At 50.5% G+C, this 17,557-nt stretch overlaps 1 protein-coding gene across 1 annotated transcript in view; it reads left to right on the top strand.

Moving 5' to 3' along the window:
- The window catches only part of slc6a7 (solute carrier family 6 member 7), a 75,679-nt gene that overhangs the window by 47,462 nt on the left and 10,660 nt on the right, over positions 1 to 17,557 (top strand). The window contains exons 5-11 of the mRNA XM_087988559.1: positions 1,122 to 1,171; positions 2,327 to 2,465; positions 4,095 to 4,229; positions 7,195 to 7,298; positions 7,869 to 7,993; positions 10,335 to 10,447; positions 17,523 to 17,549. Coding sequence (XP_087844685.1) covers positions 1,122 to 1,171; positions 2,327 to 2,465; positions 4,095 to 4,229; positions 7,195 to 7,298; positions 7,869 to 7,993; positions 10,335 to 10,447; positions 17,523 to 17,549 — 693 coding nt within the window. The remainder of the gene's footprint in view (positions 1 to 1,121; positions 1,172 to 2,326; positions 2,466 to 4,094; positions 4,230 to 7,194; positions 7,299 to 7,868; positions 7,994 to 10,334; positions 10,448 to 17,522; positions 17,550 to 17,557) is intronic.

Below are 17,557 nucleotides of genomic sequence, written 5' to 3'. Positions count from 1 at the left end.
TTAATTTTTTTCTATTTAAATAATAGTCTGTTATTTTGTTCTTTGTATTTTGAACAACTTCACATTTTCCCATGTGATACTTCTTTGCCAACTTCTTGCCCACGAACTCAATCTATCAATCTCTCTTTATAAACTATTTGTATCCCACTCACAACCTGCCTTCCCACCTACATTTTGTGTTGTTTGTAAACCTGGCTACAGTACATTCCATCCCTCCCTCCAAGTCATTAATATTGTTAACAGTTGCAGCCCCAGCACCGATCCCTGTGGGTTGGTCTTGGGTCACCAACCTGGAAAAACCCTTATTCCCTTTTGCTGTTTCCTGCCCATGAGCCAGTTCCCTATCCATGCCAATATACAACCTCCAACATCATGGGCTCTTGACTGATGCGTAACCTGCTGTGAGGTACCTTGTTGAACAACTTTTGGTGTCTAGATCCAACACATTCGCTGGTTCCCCTCCATCCACTCTGGTTACAAATTCCTCGAAAAACTAATACATTAGTCAGGCACAATTTCCCAGATGCGTCTGGACAGATGCAGGAGTAGGTGGGGAGCAGAGGGATACAGATGCTTAGGAATTGGGCGTTTAGACAGTAGATTTGGATCGGCTCAGGCTTGGAGGGCCGAAGGGCCTGTTCCTGGGCTGTACATTTTCTTTGTTCTTTGGAACACGAATGGGGGCAGAAGTTAGATAATTTAGTGAAGCCATGCTGACTCTGTTTGATGAGGTTATCGTTTTCCAGTTGTGCTGCCATTACCTCCTTAATAATTGATTCAAGCGTCGAAGGGCTATAAGGATAGAATGGAAAGTTACATTGAGATAGCAGACCAGCCGTTATCTAATCAAATGATGGGGCAAGTTCAGTGGGCTGAGTGGCCTCCTTCCATCAGAGTCCTTAAGTTAGTTTTCATTAATTAGTGGGAAAACTAAATCGAGGAATTTTAACGAGTAAAAGAGAAGAAACGAGATAGATGTGTGATTCAATTACCATAAATGTTAAAGTAATGTGTTCCTTCACTGTCACTGGGGCCTTCAGTAATGAATCTGTAGCTGCTGACAGTGTTGGTGCCCTTTGACTCACAGACTGACAGGAACTGCTCTCTCTCATTCTCTGCAGAATTTAACAGCCAACCTAACTCAGCAAAGTGCAAGTGAAGTCTTCTGGAAGTAAGTTACCTCTTTTCTTCTCTACTATTCTATTTTTGTCACTAATTAGACAAATGGAAGGTCAGACAGACTTGCACAGCACCTTAGCACATCTCTTAAATATCTCAGATGTGTAACAATTACAGTGAACCCTCAGCAGAGTATTTAACGTCACAGGTTCCTGCTGGTGTTTAGCTACATGACAGCCTCGTTAGTAAGTGCACAGGATGTTGAACCAGTGACAACTGGGCACGTTAATAAACAAACAACAAGGAGGATGCTGGAGATCTGATATAAGAAACAGACGTTGCTGCAGAAATGGAGCAGTATCTGAGTTGCTTAGCATCTGAAAAAAAAATGAGTTAATGTTTTGAGTCCAGCAGGATTTTTGTTTCTAACTGGAGAGCTTTCTAGGATCAGTATAGCTGTGTATGACCTTGGTTTATAATTCACTGTGCGATAATGCTGCTCCTTTAACAAGGTTATGTTGTCCTTGGGTTTTTTTTCAGAGATGTCGTAAAAGACACAGACTCCAAAAAGTCTAAATTGAACGGTTTTAGGGCTAGTTTGATTATAGCTAACAGATACTGCCTCAGGCGACAAGCTTTCAAGTTTAAAAAAAAACACTTGTACAATGAAATGGGAGTGGCCGGCTCTCCCAGCTCAGCTTTTCTCTGGTTTGGTTTGGTTTTTAGCAGTAGTGTGGAAAAAGCTGCTGGACCCAAAGAAGCAGGTCTAGGCTGGTACTCTCTGACTTCTCTCCTGTAAAACGCTGGGTTTATTTTTCCTTTTGTGCCAAGGAGTGTGTAAGAGGATTGTTGCAAGTATTGGGAACAGCAGCATTGAGTCAGGATAATCCGTTGGGTTTTCGAAGAGGTTTAAGTTATTCTGTTTTCTGTTTTCTGTTGTGTGTGTTTCATTCAGTAATTTTGTAAATAAATTCTGTTTTGTTCAAAATTAAGTGGTTTAACCAGCTGATCCTCTCCTAGAATATCTACTTTACACCGGCTTAAAACAACTATCAGAGTTAGGGTCTGGGCTGCCTTATTGAAATGTTTTGAGGGTCACTGGCCTGGTCCATGATACCTGTAAATGTTCTGTTTCCACCCCTCTGCTGTTGGGTGTTCTGAGTGCCACATCGCAGCTATCTGATGCAGTGGGTTCCTTGTTTTGCAGTGAGCGTACCCTGGGATTGTCGAGGAGTTCAGGGCTACATGACCCAGGCCCTGTCCGATGGGAACTGGCCATTTGCCTGCTCGCTGCCTGGGTCATTATCTTCTTGTGCTGTCTGAAAGGGATTCGCAGCTCAGGCAAGGTGAGCTGATCACAGAGAACCTCCACCATCACTTATCACTGAACTACATTAACCCAAACTATATTAACCCACGATATTAACACTCCATCAGCATCTGTGCCTCTACTGCATTGCCCCTCGATCAACACCAGTTCATCCCCCATTAGCCTTTAACCCTTTCTTTAAAGACCAGTCACCTCATATGATAATGTTCCCATCAAAACCCAGTTGCCGCATGTATTAACGCTCCAATCAATACTCCTCTATCTCTTTAAAGTGATTTATTAAGCAATGTAGATGTACAAAAGAGACCTTACGCACCAATCAATAAAGATGAAGCAAGTAAATAGGAATATAAATGGTGTGTTGGCCTTCATTGCAAGGGGATCTGAGTTCAGAAGTCTAAATGTCTTACTGCAGTTAAACAGGGCCTTGGTGAGACCACACCTGCAGCATTGAATACAGCTTTGGTCTCCCTACTGAGGAAAGGATAGACTTGTCATGGAGGGAGTGCAGGGAGTTCACTCGGAGGACTGTCCTGTGACAGGTTGGTTCGCCTGGGTCTGTAATCACTAGAGTTCAACAGGATGAGAGTGAGTGGACATGTAACATTCTAACAGGGCTGGACAGACGGGATGCAGGGATAGTGTTTCCCCTGAGTGGGGAGTCTCGACCCAGGGGACACAGTCTCAGAGTGCTGGGTAGATCATTTAGGACTGAGATGAGGAAATATTTCTTCTCTCAGTGGAGAGTGAACCTGTGGTACCCTCTACCACAGAAGGCTGTAGAGATCAAGTCACTGAATATATTCAAGAAAGAGATAAATTAAGTTTGAGGTTTTAAAGGCATCGAGGTGTATTGGAGAAAGTGGGAATTTGACCTTGTGTTTGAGGATCAGCTGTGATCATAATAAATGGTGGAGCAGGTTTGAACACTGTCCACTGTCCAGCCTACCCCTGCTCCTCGTTTCTGTATTTCTCCAGGGTATTAACATCCATCTGTACCCAGTAACCTATCAATGTCCTTCCCTTGTGTATTCCTAGACACTGTACTGCTGTCAGATGCTGTTTCAGTTAAACCACCTCCACACCAACCTCACAACCCCATCAATGCTGCATCAGTGATTGTGGTAGTTTCCTGCCAGTGGGAGTTGGATTATGTGTGGGACCAAGCTCATTGGGAACTGGTTTGAGTTTGTTTTCAACTGGATCCACACAGATCTCCACTGATCTCAGAATAACAAGACGTGCATTCCATCACCCTCAGCCAACTTGGATCCTGCTGTTACTGACTGAAAGGCCCACCCAGTATCTGCAGCCTGTCTGAAGAACTGAGTTAAGGATTTGAAAAGTGTGGTGCTGGAAAAGCACAGCAGGTCAGGCAACATCCAAGGAGCAGGAGAATCGACGTTTCAATATGAAGGGCATATGCATGAAATGTTGATTCTCCTGCTCCTCAGATGCTGCCTGACCGGCTGTGCTTTTCCAGCAACACACTTTTCGACTCTGATCTCCAGCACCTGCAGTGCTTACTTTCTCCTGGATTAATAAGGAGCCAGACTCCCTCAAACATTTTCAGTACCATGACTGTGCAGGCTCTGCTCCACAATGTTTGTTTGCCCTGATGTGCTGCCATCTCTGTGTCTTTCAGATTGTTTATGTGACTGCTACATTCCCCTACCTGGTCCTGATTGTGCTGATAATCCGCGGTGCCACCCTCAAAGGTTCCCTCCAGGGTGTGAAATTCTACCTCAGCACGGATTGGAAGCGTCTGGGGAGTGCTCAGGTACAAAGTAGATCTCAAACTCAAACAACCTTCCTCCTCCTCAATTCGCTCTCCCGCTCTCCCGCTCTCTCTCTCTCTCTCTCTCTCTCTCTCTCTCTCTCTCTCTCTCTCTCTCTCTCTCTCTCTCTCTCTCTCTCACTTTCTCTCTCTCTCACTTTCTCTCTCTCACTTTCTCTCTCTCTCTCTCTCTCTCTCTCTCTCTCTCTCTCTCACTTTCTCTCACTTTCTCTCTTCTGATTGTCTGTACCTGGACTGAGCAGGAATTTTCTCATTCCCTCCTGTCTACCTCTGCTCCTGAAAACAACTGACTTACTAAAAACAAACTTACTATGGTAATCCTCAATGTCTCCTCACAACAACAACAATTTTAATTTGTATAGTACCTTTAACATAGTAAAACTATCCCACTGTGGATTGACATCAGGGCATCAACCACATGAGGAACATAAACAGAAATGATCTCAGGGCCAGGAGTAGAACATTCAGCCCCAGAACCTGCTCCACCAATTAATAGTCAAGTGTTGCAGACGTTTCGTCCCCTGTCTAGGTGACATCCTCAGTGCTTGGGAGCCTCCTGTGAAGCGCTTCTGTGATGTTTCCTCCGGCATTTATAGTGGCCTGTCCCTGTCGCTTCCGGTTGTCAGTTCCAGCTGTCCGCTGCAGTGGCCGGTATATTGGGTCCAGGTCGATGTGTTTGTTGATTGAATCTGTGGATGAGTGCCATGCCTCTAGGAATTCCCTGGCTGTTCTCTGTCTGGCTTGCCCTATAATTGTCGTGTTGTCCCAGTTGAATTCATGTTGCTTGTCATCTGCGTGTGTGGCTACTAAGGATAGCTGGTCGTGTTGTTTCGTGGCTAGTTGGTGTTCATGGATGCGGATTGTTAGCTGTCTTCCTGTTTGTCCTATGTAGTGTTTTGTGCAGTCCTTGCATGGGATTTTGTGCACTACATTGGTTTTGCTCATGCTGGGTATTGGGTCCTTCGTTCTGGTGAGTTGTTGTCTGAGTGTGGCTGTTGGTTTGTGTGCTGTTATGAGTCCTAGTGGTCGCAGTAGTCTGGCTGTTAGTTCAGAAATGTTTTTGATGTATGGTAGTGTGGCTAGTCCTTTGGGTTGTGGCATGTCCTCGTTCCGTTGTCTTCCCCTTAGGCATCTGTTGATGAAATTGTGCGGGTATCCGTTTTTGGCGAATACATTGTATAGATGTTCCTCTTCCTCTTTTTGCAGTTCTGGTGTGCTGCAGTGTGTTGTGGCCCTTTTGAACAGTGTCTTGATGCAACTTCTTTTGTGTGTTGGGGTGGTTGTTTTCGTAGTTCAGGACTTGGTCTGTGTGTGTGGCTTTCCTGTATACATTCTGTACCAGCTGGAACTGACAACCGGAAGCGGCAGATTCAAACCACTACAAATGCCGGAGGAAAGATCACAGAAGCGCTTCACAGGAGGCTCCCAAGCACTGAGGATGTCACCTAGACAGGGGACGAAACGTCTGCAACACAAATTCCCAGCTTGGCGAACAGAACCACAACAACGAGCACCCGAGCTACAAATCTTCTCCCAAACTCTGAATAAAGTCATGGTTGATCTGACTTTATGTAAAATTCTCATTTCCTCATGCCCCTTGCTAAACAGTTATCTGTCTTCTTCTACCTTAAAAATATTCAAAGGCTCAGCTTCCACCACATTTTTCAGGGCAAGCTCTAAACACTCACAACATGCTGAGAGAATAAATGTTTCCTCATCTCTGTTTTAAATGGGTGTGCCCTTGTATTTAAGCTATGGCCCCCAGCTCCAAATTCTCCCACAAGAGGAAACATTCTTCCCATTTTCATCCGGTCAGGTCTCCTCAGGATCAGATGTGTTTCAATTAACTCACCGCCGACTGTTCGAAACTCCAGTGGGTACAACCCGAGCCTGCCTGATTGTTCCTCATAGGACAACCCACCCATCAGTTTGGTAAAGGTCTCTGACCAACCTCTAATGCATTGACATCCTTCCATCCACACAGTGAGCAGGACTGTACTCAATACTCCAGTTGTGGTCTCAGCACCACGTTGTCTCACTGCATTACTGAAAGGAAACTATAGGGAAAAGTGAACAAAGGTCAGTCAAAACGTTTTGAATTAAGGAGGATCTCAAAGGAGGGGAGAGATTGGAGAGTCATAGAGATGTACAGCATGAAAATAGACCCTTCAGTCCACCTTGTCCATGCCGACCAGATATCCCAACCCAATCTAGTCCCATTTGCCAGCACCCGGCCCATATCCCTCCAAACTCTTCCTATTCATATATCCATCCAAATGCCTCTTAAATGTTGCAATTATACCAGCCTCCACCACATCCTCTGGCAGCTCATTCCATACACGTACCACCCTCTGCGTGAAAAAGTTGCCCCTTAGGTCTCTTTTATATCTTTCCCCTCTCACACTAAACCTATGCCCTCCATTTCTGGACTCCCCAACCCCAGGGAAAAGACTTTGTCTATTTATCCTATCCATGCCCCTCATGATTTTATAAACCTCTATAAGGTCACCCCTCAGCCTCTGATGCTCTAGGGAAAACAGCCCCAGCCTGTTCAGCCTCTCCCTGTAGCTCAGATCCTCCAACCCTGGCAACATCCTTGTGAATCTTTTCTGAACCCTTTCAAGTTTAACAATGTGCCTTCAGTAATTGGTCTTCAGGTTTGGGGTAGTTTTTATTTGCAATGAGGGAATATTGTCAGGGGCAGGGTTTGTGCACTGTGGCCTGAATTGCCGATCCAGATGCCACCAATCAGAGCGCACTGTGGTGAGTGGGTGGGATCTGACCATCCAGAGATAGCCTCCTGTTCCTGACTCCCTAACACCAAGCCCCTGGCACTGCTGACCGTTCACAAGTATCCAGTCAGGGAAGTTTTACCAGTAACCTTCAGTCTCAGGGCTTCCATGATACAGCAGAATGCTCACAAACATGTTTTCACCTTTTATCCGAGGTGTGGAATGATGCTGCATCCCAGATATTCTACTCCCTGGGGATCGGTTTTGGAGGATTGCTGTCAATGGCATCTTACAACAAGTTTGACAACAACATTGTCAGGTAATAATGATGATACAGACTGGTTACAGCAGTTACATCACGCTCTCTCTACCTCGTCCCCATTAACCACGACATGGGGTCTAACTCGATGTGTTTGTTGATGGAGTTCCGGTTGGAATGCCATGCTTCTAGGAATTCTCGTGCGTGTCTCTGTTTGGCTTGTCCTAAGGTGGATGTGTTGTCCCAGTCAAAGTCCTGTATGTGAGGATAGTAGTGAGGGAGGGTCATGTCTTTTTGTGGCTAGTTGATGTTCGTGTATCCTGGTGACTAGATTTCTGCCTGTTTGTAGTCTTTGTTACAATCCTTGCACGGTATTTTGTAAATGACATTAGTTTTGCTTGTTGCCTACATCCAGATTGTCAGATTGTGGCCTGTGGAATCTTGCTGTGCACAATGGGATGTCTACCCTTCAAATATAACCTTTACTACTGTAAAGTACTCTGATGCAATGAGGATGTGAAAATGCAACTAATTCCTTCCCTGAGACTGTTGTCTGTTGTTAATGTAGGGATACGGTCCCTGCAGCATTCAGAAACTGCAGGCATTTCTAACTGATCCTTTATCTCCCAGGGACACCCTGATCATAGTGACCGGCAACTGTGTCACCAGCTTCTTCGCAGGATTTGCCATTTTCTCCATCCTGGGTCACATGGCCTGGAGGAAAGGTGTGGCAGTGGGAGACGTAGCGGATTCCGGTAAGGCTAGTGATTAACAGTGATCAGAAACCTTCAGGAAGTCCCTCAGTACAGCAGGTCTTACTCGGGGCTTCCCTCTCAACAGCATTCCAACATCACGGGACCGGGAACAAATCCCTCTGCACTGTCCCCCCCAGCAACCAAACACTCCCAGAACAGGGATTACACAGGGTTTGATTGAGAGTAAAGCTCTCTCTACACTCTCCCTTTCGAACATTCCTGGGACAGGGACTGCACAGGGTTTGATTGAGAGTAAAGCTCCCTCTACACTCTCCGTCTCGAACATTCCTGGGACAGGGACTGCACAGGGTTTGATTGAGAGGAAAGCTCTCTCTACACTCTCCCTCTCGAACATTCCTGGGACAGGGACTGCACAGGGTTTGATTGAGAGGAAAGCTCCCTCTACACTCTCCCTCTCGAACATTCCTGGGACAGGGACTGCACAGGGTTTGATTGAGAGGAAAGGTTCCTCCCGGAAGAACCAACAATGACAAAGGTGAATCAATTAGTTAAAGAAGGGCAAGTGAAACCAGAGATTGATAGCCTCACTAGTCTGACAGAAACCATGGGGGCTAGTGTTCAAACCTATCACTTGAGGCACAATGGGAGACCCACTGTCTCAATCTGACTGGCTGGACCTAATACCTTCTGCTTTCTGGTAGAGAAATTTTGTTTGACATATCTGTTGGTGCTTTTCAGAGTAATTTGTAGGTGCAATAAGGGGATTTGGTGAATGGGGGCTAATCACATCGCGCTATAGAGCCCTGCAGCACAGAGACTGGCCTTTTCGCCCCAACTCTAACCCCAATGCCCTGCACTTGGCCCAAATCCTTCTAAACCTTTCATCTCCATGTATTTATCCAAGTGCCTTTAAAATGTTGTTAATGTACCCGCCTCACTGGCAGCTCATTCCATATGTGCACTGCCCTCTGTGTAAAAACATTGCCCTCAGGTTTTATTCTTTCCCCTCTAACCTTTAACTGATGCCCTCTAGTCCCCGATTCCCTCACCCTGGGAAACAGACTGAGTGCCTTTTGAAAATAAATACTCAATAAGCCGCAGAAAAGAGTCACGATAAACTGACGTTCTAGTTTTAGGGAACAATTACTCCCAAATTACCTTCAGTCTCTCTTCCTACGTTCAAGGTGATGAGACCAGCAGAAATAGGGACAGGAGGAGGCCGTTCGGCCCCTCAAGCCTGCTCTGCTATTCAATAGGATCACAGCCAATCCCACATTCCTCACATCCACTTTCCTGCCCATTCCCTGTAACCCTGAAATCCCCGACTGATCAAGAATCTGTCTCAGCCTTAAATATCCACACGGACTCTGCCCCCACAGCTCTCTCTGTGACGAGGAGTTCCAAAGACTCACAACCGTCTGAGAGAAGGAATTCCTCCCCATCTCAGTCTAAAATTGGTGCCCCTTTACACCGAGACTGTGTCCTCTGGTCCTAGACTCTCCCATGAGGGGAAACATCCTCTCAGCATTGACCCACTCAAGCCCCGACCAAATACGGTATGTTTCAAAGATCAAGTTCAAATAAATGATTATTTAAATAAACGAGTTATTCTCTCGTTCTGAATTGGGCTCCAACACATTCCCCAATCTATTTCTGACCTTTCATAGTGACTCCAGCACATAGCACACAGTTTCTGCCCAGTTTGTTGGTGGAGTTTTGTCTGGGTGACATGGACATTACTGACAAGGCTACTGTTTTGTTGTCTATTCCTGACTCCCTTTGAACTGAGTGGCTCGCTAGGCCATTTCAGACGGCAATTAGAGACAATAACATTGCTGTGAGCCTGGAGTCACATGTAGACCTACCCTAAAGGACATTGGGTGAAGCAGATGGGTGAACAAGGTCTATGTTTCTCACACCCACTGTATCCAGCCACCTTCACTAATCTGACCACATTGTGTGTGTCTTGTATCAAGTGGGGTCGGTTTAGTTTGATCTTCTCACCAACTGCTTCCTTGTTTCCTGGGATTCCTGCAGCCTCTCACTGTGTTCGAAAGGGTTTCCAATCCTGTCGTTCCATTCGGATCTGGTTTGGCTGCTTCTCAGTTTCACAGGGACCTCTCTCAAATGAAATTGCTGTAACTCTCCTCAATCTGACAAACCTTGTGGGTGAGGGACAGCTTTCAGAGAGAATGATAATAAGCTGCTGTTTTCCTGTTGGGGATAGACTGGAAAATGTACTAACCTAGTTCTCTCAAGTTTGGGAGGATTGGGGTGGGGGGGAGGGCGGACAAAGGATCTTGTGGAATATAAACATTGGCCTGGTTGGTCATGTGACCCCTTTCTATTCACCATGTGACTTGTCGTCTGTTCACTGTAGGTCCAGGATTGGCATTCGTTGCTTACCCAGAAGCCTTAGCACTGCTGCCTGGTTCGTTTATTTGGTCAATCCTGTTTTTCCTGATGCTCTTCACCCTGGGGATCGATACACTGGTAACTATGGCCCTCAGCACTGGCTAGGACAGTGCACACTACACCCAAATGCCAATATTGGGGTACAACCTGCCTGCCCAGTCACAGAGTTTGCAATTTGGGGCACCATGGTAACTGTTTTATGCATAGGGAGTCATGGTAACTGATGGGTTGGCCAAGGAAGTCTCACTCATCTAATCATATGTCGCTCCAGGGTTTAGACAGGAGTTGGATGAATGGGGGTTGGTGGGGATGGTGGTTGGGTGGATGGGGGTTAGGTGGGGATGGGGGTTAGGTGGGGATGGGGGTTAGGTGGGGATGGGGTTAGGTGGGGATGGGGTTAGGTGGGGATGGGGGTTGGTGGGGATGGGGTTTGGTGGGGATGGGGTTTGGTGGGGATGGGGGTTGGGTTGATGGGGGTTGGATAGATGGGGATTAGTGGGGATGGGGATTGGGCGGATGGGGGGTGGTGGGGATGGGGGGTGGTGGGGATGGGGGGTGGTGGGGATGGGGGTTGGTGGGGATGGGGGTTGGTGGGGATGGGGGTTGGTGGGGATGGGGGTTGGGTGGATGGGGTTGGTGGGGATGGGAGTTGGGCAGATGGAGGTTGGGCGGGATGGGGGTTGATGAGGGTTGGGTTGGATGGGGGTTGATGGGTATAGGGGTTGGGTTAGATGGGGTTGGTGGGGATGGGGGTTGGGTGGATAGGGTTGGTGGGGATGGGGTTTGGGTGGATGGAGGTTGGGTGGGATGGGGGTTGATGGGGATGGGGGTTGGGTTGGATGGGGTTGGTGGGGGTGGGATGGGGGTTGATGGGGATGGGGGTTGGGTTGGATGGGGGTTGGTGGGGGTGGGATGGGGGTTGGTGGGGATGGGGTTTGGGTGGATAGGGTTGGTGGGGATGGGGTTTGGGTGGATGGAGGTTGGGTGGGATGGGGATGGGGGTTGGGGTGGATGGGGGTTGGGGGGGATGGGGGTTGGGTTGGATGGGAGTTGGGTGGATGGGGGTTGGTGGGGATGGAGGTTGGGTGGGATGGGGGTTGATGGGGATGGGGGTTGGGTTGGATGGGGGTTGGTGGGGGTGGGATGGGGGTTGGTGGGGATGGGGGTTGGGTGGATAGGGTTGGTGGGGATGGGGTTTGGGTGGATGGAGGTTGGGTGGGATGGGGATGGGGGTTGGGGTGGATGGGGGTTGGGTTGGATGGGGGTTGGGTTGGATGGGGAGTTGGGTGGATGGGGGTTGGTGGGGATGGAGGTTGGGTGGGGTGGGGGTTGATGGGGATGGGGTTGGGTTGATGGTGGTTGGTGGGGATTGGGGCTGGTGGGGATGGGGTGTGGGTGGATGGGGGTTGCTGTAGAAGGGGTTGGGTGGGATGAGGGTTCAGTGGGCTTGGGTGTGGGTGGGGATGGGGTTGGGTGGATGAGGGTTGGGTGGATGTGCATTGAGCAATGGAATGAGGGTTGGGTAGATGGATATTGGGTGGGATGGAGATTGTGGGGAGAGCAAGCTGTGCTAGAACATTCTGTCTCAAACACTCCTGGTCTTTCCAGCTGGGTTGTTGGATATAAACGAGGGACAGGAATTGATTTATCCCCCTCCACATCCCAGTGGACTCTGTCTTTTTTTAAAATTGTGTTCTTCTTGATGTGGGCCTCATTGTCTAGACTGCATTTGGCCAAGCCATGTCACAGTGGCTCAGTGGTTAGCACTGTTGCCTCACAGCGCCAGAGACCCAGGTTCAATTCCCGCCGCAGGCGACTGACTGTGTGGAGTTTGCACATTCTCTCCGTGTCCGCGTGGGTTTCCTCCGGGTGCTCCGGTTTCCTCCCACAGTCCAAAGATGTGCAGGTCAGGTGAATTGGCCATGGGGAAATGCAGGGTTATGGGGTAGGGTAGGTTGATGAGATGCTCTTTTGGATGGATACATGAATAGGAAAGGTTTGGAGGGATATGGGCCAGGAGCAGGCAGGTGAAACTAGTTTAGTTTGGGAAAATGGTCAGCATGAAAATGTGTTGCTGGAAAAGCGCAGCAGGTCAGGCAGCATCCAAGGAGCAGGAGAATCGACGTTTCGGGCATAAGCCCTCCTGAAGAAGGGCTTATGCCCAAAACGTCGATTCTCCTGCTCCTTGGATGCTGCCTGACCTGCTGCGCTTTTCCAGCAACACATTTTCAGCTCTGATCTCCAGCATCTGCAGCCCTCACTTTCTCTCAAACATGGTCAGCATGGACTGGTTGGGCCGAAGGGTCTGTTTCCGGTCTGTCTAACTCTATGACCGTGCCAACAACTACTCCAGAGCAGCCCAAGATTAAGAGATCAGACATAGGAGCAGAAATTAGGCCATTCAGCCCATCAAGTCGCTCTGCCATTCAATCATAGCTGATAAGCTTCTCAACTCCATTCTTCTGCTTTCTCCCCATATCCCCTTGATCCCTTTGATACCCAAGAACCTATCTATCTGAGTCTTAAAATACACTCAATGACCTGCATCCGCAGCCTTCTGTGGCAATGAGTTCCACAGGTTCACCACTCTCTGGCTGAAGAAGTTTCTTCCTATCTCTGTTCTAAAAGGTCTTCCCTTTACTCTAAGGCTGTGCCCTCGGGTCCTAGTCTCTCCTACCGATGGAAACACCTTCCCAACATTCACTCTGTCCAGGCCGTTCAGTTTCAATTACATCCCACCACCCATCCTTCTAAACTCCATCGAGTATACACCCAGAGTCCTCAAACGTTCCTCATGTGTTAAGCTTTTCATTCCTGGGACTATTCTTGTGAACTTCCTCTGAACACGCTCCAGGGCCAGTACATCCTTCCTGAGATATGGGGCCCAAAACTACGTGCAATATGCCAAAAGTGGTCTGACCATTGGCACTCCACTGTGAATGAGGAATTGCTTCCTGACGTTACCCTGAACAGCCTGGTTGGATTTGAAGATTCAGAACGCATGGTGGCTCAGTGGTTAGCACTGCTGCCTCACAGCGCCAGAGACCCGGGTTCAATTCCCGCCTCAGGTGACTGACTGTGTGGAGTTTGCACATTCTCCCCGTGTCTGCATGGGTTTCCTCTGGGTGCTCCGGTCTCCTCCCACAGTCCAAAGATGTGCAGGTCAGGTGAACAAGCCATGGGAACTGCCCATAGTGTTGGGTGAAGGGGTAAATGTAGGGGAATGGGTCTGGGTGGGTTACTCTTCGGAGGGTCGGTGTGGACTTGTTGGGCCGAAGGGCCTGTTTCCAGACTGTAGCGAATCTAAGAACCTTGGCAACCCCTCCCCCACCCCCACCATCCCGGAGAAAATGTTTTCTGTCGAACAACCCTATAAAACCCTTTAATCATTCTTAAACCTCTCAAAGAGATCACCCCTTCATCTTCCTAAATTCAAATAAATGCCAGTCCAACCTGTGCACCCAATGTGATAAATATGTCACACTGTTATAGTATAATTTCAATTAGTCATCAACTTCACAGCAACTACGGAGTGGCATGGAGGCTCAGTGGTTAGCACTGCTGCCTCACACACCAGGGACCCGGTTCGGTTCCAGCCTCGGTCGACTGACTGTGTGGAGTTTGCACGTTCTCCCGTGTCTGCGTGGGTTTCCTCCGGGTGCTCTAGTTTCCTCCCACAGTCCAAAGATGTGCAGGTCAGGGTGAGTTGCCCATGGGAAATTGCCCGTAGTGTGCAGGCTAGGTGGGTTACCCACAGGAAGTGCAAGGTAATAGGGTAGGAGGGTGGATCTAGATGGGATACTCTTCAGAGGGTCAGTGTTGACTTAATGGGCTGAATGGCCTGTTTCTACACTGTGAGGATTCTATGGTTTATTATAAATGTGTTTCTCAGGTGTTCAGCTGATGTTGCAGGTCTGATTCAAAATGAAAGTATCTAATTGGAGGTTGAAGTTTACATTTTCTGTAATTTTGAAATTACTCACTTCATAAAAACAATAATTGCTGGAGAAACTCAGCAGGTGTAGCAGGATCTGCAGAGAGAAAACAGAGTTAACATCTGAAGTCTAATGAGAGGACTTGAAATATTAACTCAGTTTCTCTCTTCACAAATGCTGCCAGAGCCGTGGAGTTTCTTGACCATTCCCAGTTTTATTTAAGATTTCCAGAATCCACAGTAAGTTTTTTAATCCTGGTTATAGTCCAACAGGTTTACTTGGAAGTACCAGCTTTCGGAGCGACGCTCCTTCATCAGGTGAATGTCAGGAGTTTTAATTTATGGAATGGAGGCAAACCAACCATTTCATTCAAAGTGAGATAGTCCTGGGCCAATAACTTGCACAAAAATGAGTTAAGTTTAAATAAGGGGGAGGGGTCAGTGATGGGGGGGGTCAGTGATGGGGGGGGGAGAGAGTACACAGGGCTGTGGGGGGGTCAGTGATGGGGGGGGGAGAGAGTACACAGGGCTGTGGGGGGGGTCAGTGATGGGGGGGAGAGTGTACACAGGGCTGTGGGGGGGGGTCAGTGATGGGGGGGAGAGTGTACACAGGGCCTGTGGGGGGGGGTCAGTGATGGGGGGTCAGTGATGTGGGGAGAGTGTACACAGGGCTGTGGGGGGGGGTCAGTGATGGGGGGGTCAGTGATGTGGGGAGAGTGTACACAGGGCTGTGGGGGGGTCAGTGATGGGGGGGGAGAGTGTACACAGGGCTGTGGGGGGGGTCAGTGATGGGGGGGGGGAAGAGAGTACACAGGGCTGTGGGGGGGTCAGTGATGGGGGGGAGAGAGTACACAGGGCTGTGGGGGGGGTCAGTGATGGGGGGGAGAGAGTACACAGGGCTGTGGGGGGGGTCAGTGATGGGGGGGAGAGTGTACACAGGGCTGTGGGGGGGGGTCAGTGATGGGGGGGTCAGTGATGGGGGGGAGAGTGTACACAGGCTGTGGGGGGGGGTCAGTGATGGGGGGGTCAGTGATGGGGGGGAGAGTGTACACAGGGCTGTGGGGGGGGGTCAGTGATGGGGGGTCAGTGATGTGGGGAGAGTGTACACAGGGCTGTGGGGGGGTCAGTGATGGGGGGGGAGAGAGTACACAGGGCTGTGGGGGGGTCAGTGATGGGGGGGAGAGTGTACACAGGGCTGTGGGGGGGGGTCAGTGATGGGGGGGTCAGTGATGGGGGGGAGAGTGTACACAGGGCTGTGGGGGGGGGTCAGTGATGGGGGGGTCAGTGATGTGGGGAGAGTGTACACAGGGCTGTGGGGGGGGTCAGTGATGGGGGGGGAGAGTGTACACAGGGCTGTGGGGGGGGTCAGTGATGGGGGGGGGAAGAGAGTACACAGGGCTGTGGGGGGGGTCAGTGATGGGGGGGGAGAGAGTACACAGGGCTGTGGGGGGGGTCAGTGATGGGGGGGAGAGAGTACACAGGGCTGTGGGGGGGTCAGTGATGGGGGGGAGAGTACACAGGGCTGTGGGGGGGTCAGTGATGGGGGGGTCAGTGATGGGGAGAGTGTACACAGGGCTGTGGGGGGAGTGTACACAGGGCTGTGGGGGGGGGTCAGTGATGGGGGCGAGTGTACACAGGGCTGTGTGGGGGGGGGTCAGTGATGGGGGCGAGTGTACACAGGGCTGTGTGGGGGGGGTCAGTGATGGGGGAGAGTGTACACAGGGCTGTGTGGGGGGGGGGTCAGTGATGGGGGAGAGTGTACACAGGGCTGTGTGGGGGGGGTCAGTGATGGGGGAGAGTGTACACAGGGCTGTGGGGGGGGGTCAGTGATGGGGGGGATCAGTGATGGGGGAGGGGTCAGTGATGGGGGAGAGTGTACACAGGGCTGTGGGGGGGGGTCAGTGATGGGGGGGAGAGTGTACACAGGGCTGTGGGGGGGGTCAGTGATGGGGGGGAGAGTGTACACAGGGCTGTGGGGGGGGTCAGTGATGGGGGGGAGAGTGTACACAGGGCTGTGGGGGGGGTCAGTGATGGGGGGAGAGTGTACACAGGGCTGGTGGGGGGGGGGTCAGTGATGGGGGGAGAGTGTACACAGGGCTGTGGGGGGGGGGTCAGTGATGGGGGGAGAGTGTACACAGGGCTGTGGGGGGGGGTCAGTGATGGGGGGAGAGTGTACACAGGGCTGTGGGGGGGGGGGTCAGTGATGGGGGGAGAGTGTACACAGGGCTGTGGGGGGGGGGGGTCAGTGATGGGGGAGAGTGTACACAGGGCTATGTGGGGGAGTCAGTGATGGGGGAGAGTGTACACAGGGCTGTGGGGGGGGGTCAGTGATGGGGGGGATCAGTGATGGGGGAGGGGTCAGTGATGGGGGAGAGTGTACACAGGGCTGTGGGGGGGGGTCAGTGATGGGGGAGAGTGTACACAGGGCTATGTGGGGGAGTCAGTGATGGGGGAGAGTGTACACAGGGCTGTGTGGGGGTGGGGGTCAGTGATGGGGGAGAGTGTACACAGGGCTGTGTGGGGGAGGGGTCAGTGATGGGGGAGAGTGTACACAGGGCTGTGGGGGGGGGTCAGTGATGGGGGGAGAGTGTACACAGGGCTATGTGGGGGAGTCAGTGATGGGGGAGAGTGTACACAGGGCTGTGTGGGGGGGGGTCAGTGATGGGGGAGAGTGTACACAGGGCTGTGTTGGGGAGGGGTCAGTGATGGGGGAGAGTGTACACAGGGCTGTGGGGGGGGGTCAGTGATGGGGAGAGTGTACACAGGGCTGTGTGGGGGGTCAGTGATGGGGAGAGTGTACACAGGGCTGTCGGCGGGTCAGTGATGGGGGGGGTCAGTGATGTGGGGAGAGTGTACACAGGGTGGGAGGGGTCAGTGATGGGGGGAGAGTGTACACAGGGCTGTGGGGGGGGTCAGTGATGGGGGGAGAGTGTACACAGGGCTGTGGGGGGGGTCAGTGATGGGGGGAGAGTGTACACAGGGCTGTGGGGGGGTCAGTGATGGGGGGAGAGTGTACCCAGGGCTGTGGGGGGGGGTCAGTGACGGGGGGAGAGTGTACCCAGGGCTGTGGGGGGGGTCAGTGACGGGGGAGAGTCTGTGCATTCCCATTGGGAATGTTGATAAGGAAGGCTATCTGTTGCTGAGTGTTTAATGCGATGTCCTGGATGTCTCTGGACAATCCTGTCTGACTGTGGGTTGTTTCTCTGGGTCTTCCTGCAGTTTGGTAACATGGAGGGAATCACCACCGCGTTCCT

The sequence above is a fragment of the Chiloscyllium plagiosum genome, unplaced genomic scaffold, assembly GCF_037043375.1.
Source record: "Chiloscyllium plagiosum isolate Xiang-an unplaced genomic scaffold, Cpla_swu_hap1 HiC_scaffold_6, whole genome shotgun sequence".
Taxonomy (NCBI): Eukaryota; Metazoa; Chordata; class Chondrichthyes; order Orectolobiformes; family Hemiscylliidae; genus Chiloscyllium; species Chiloscyllium plagiosum.
Note: the sequence above shows the minus strand (reverse complement) of the source record. Positions and strands in the feature narration are given on the sequence as shown.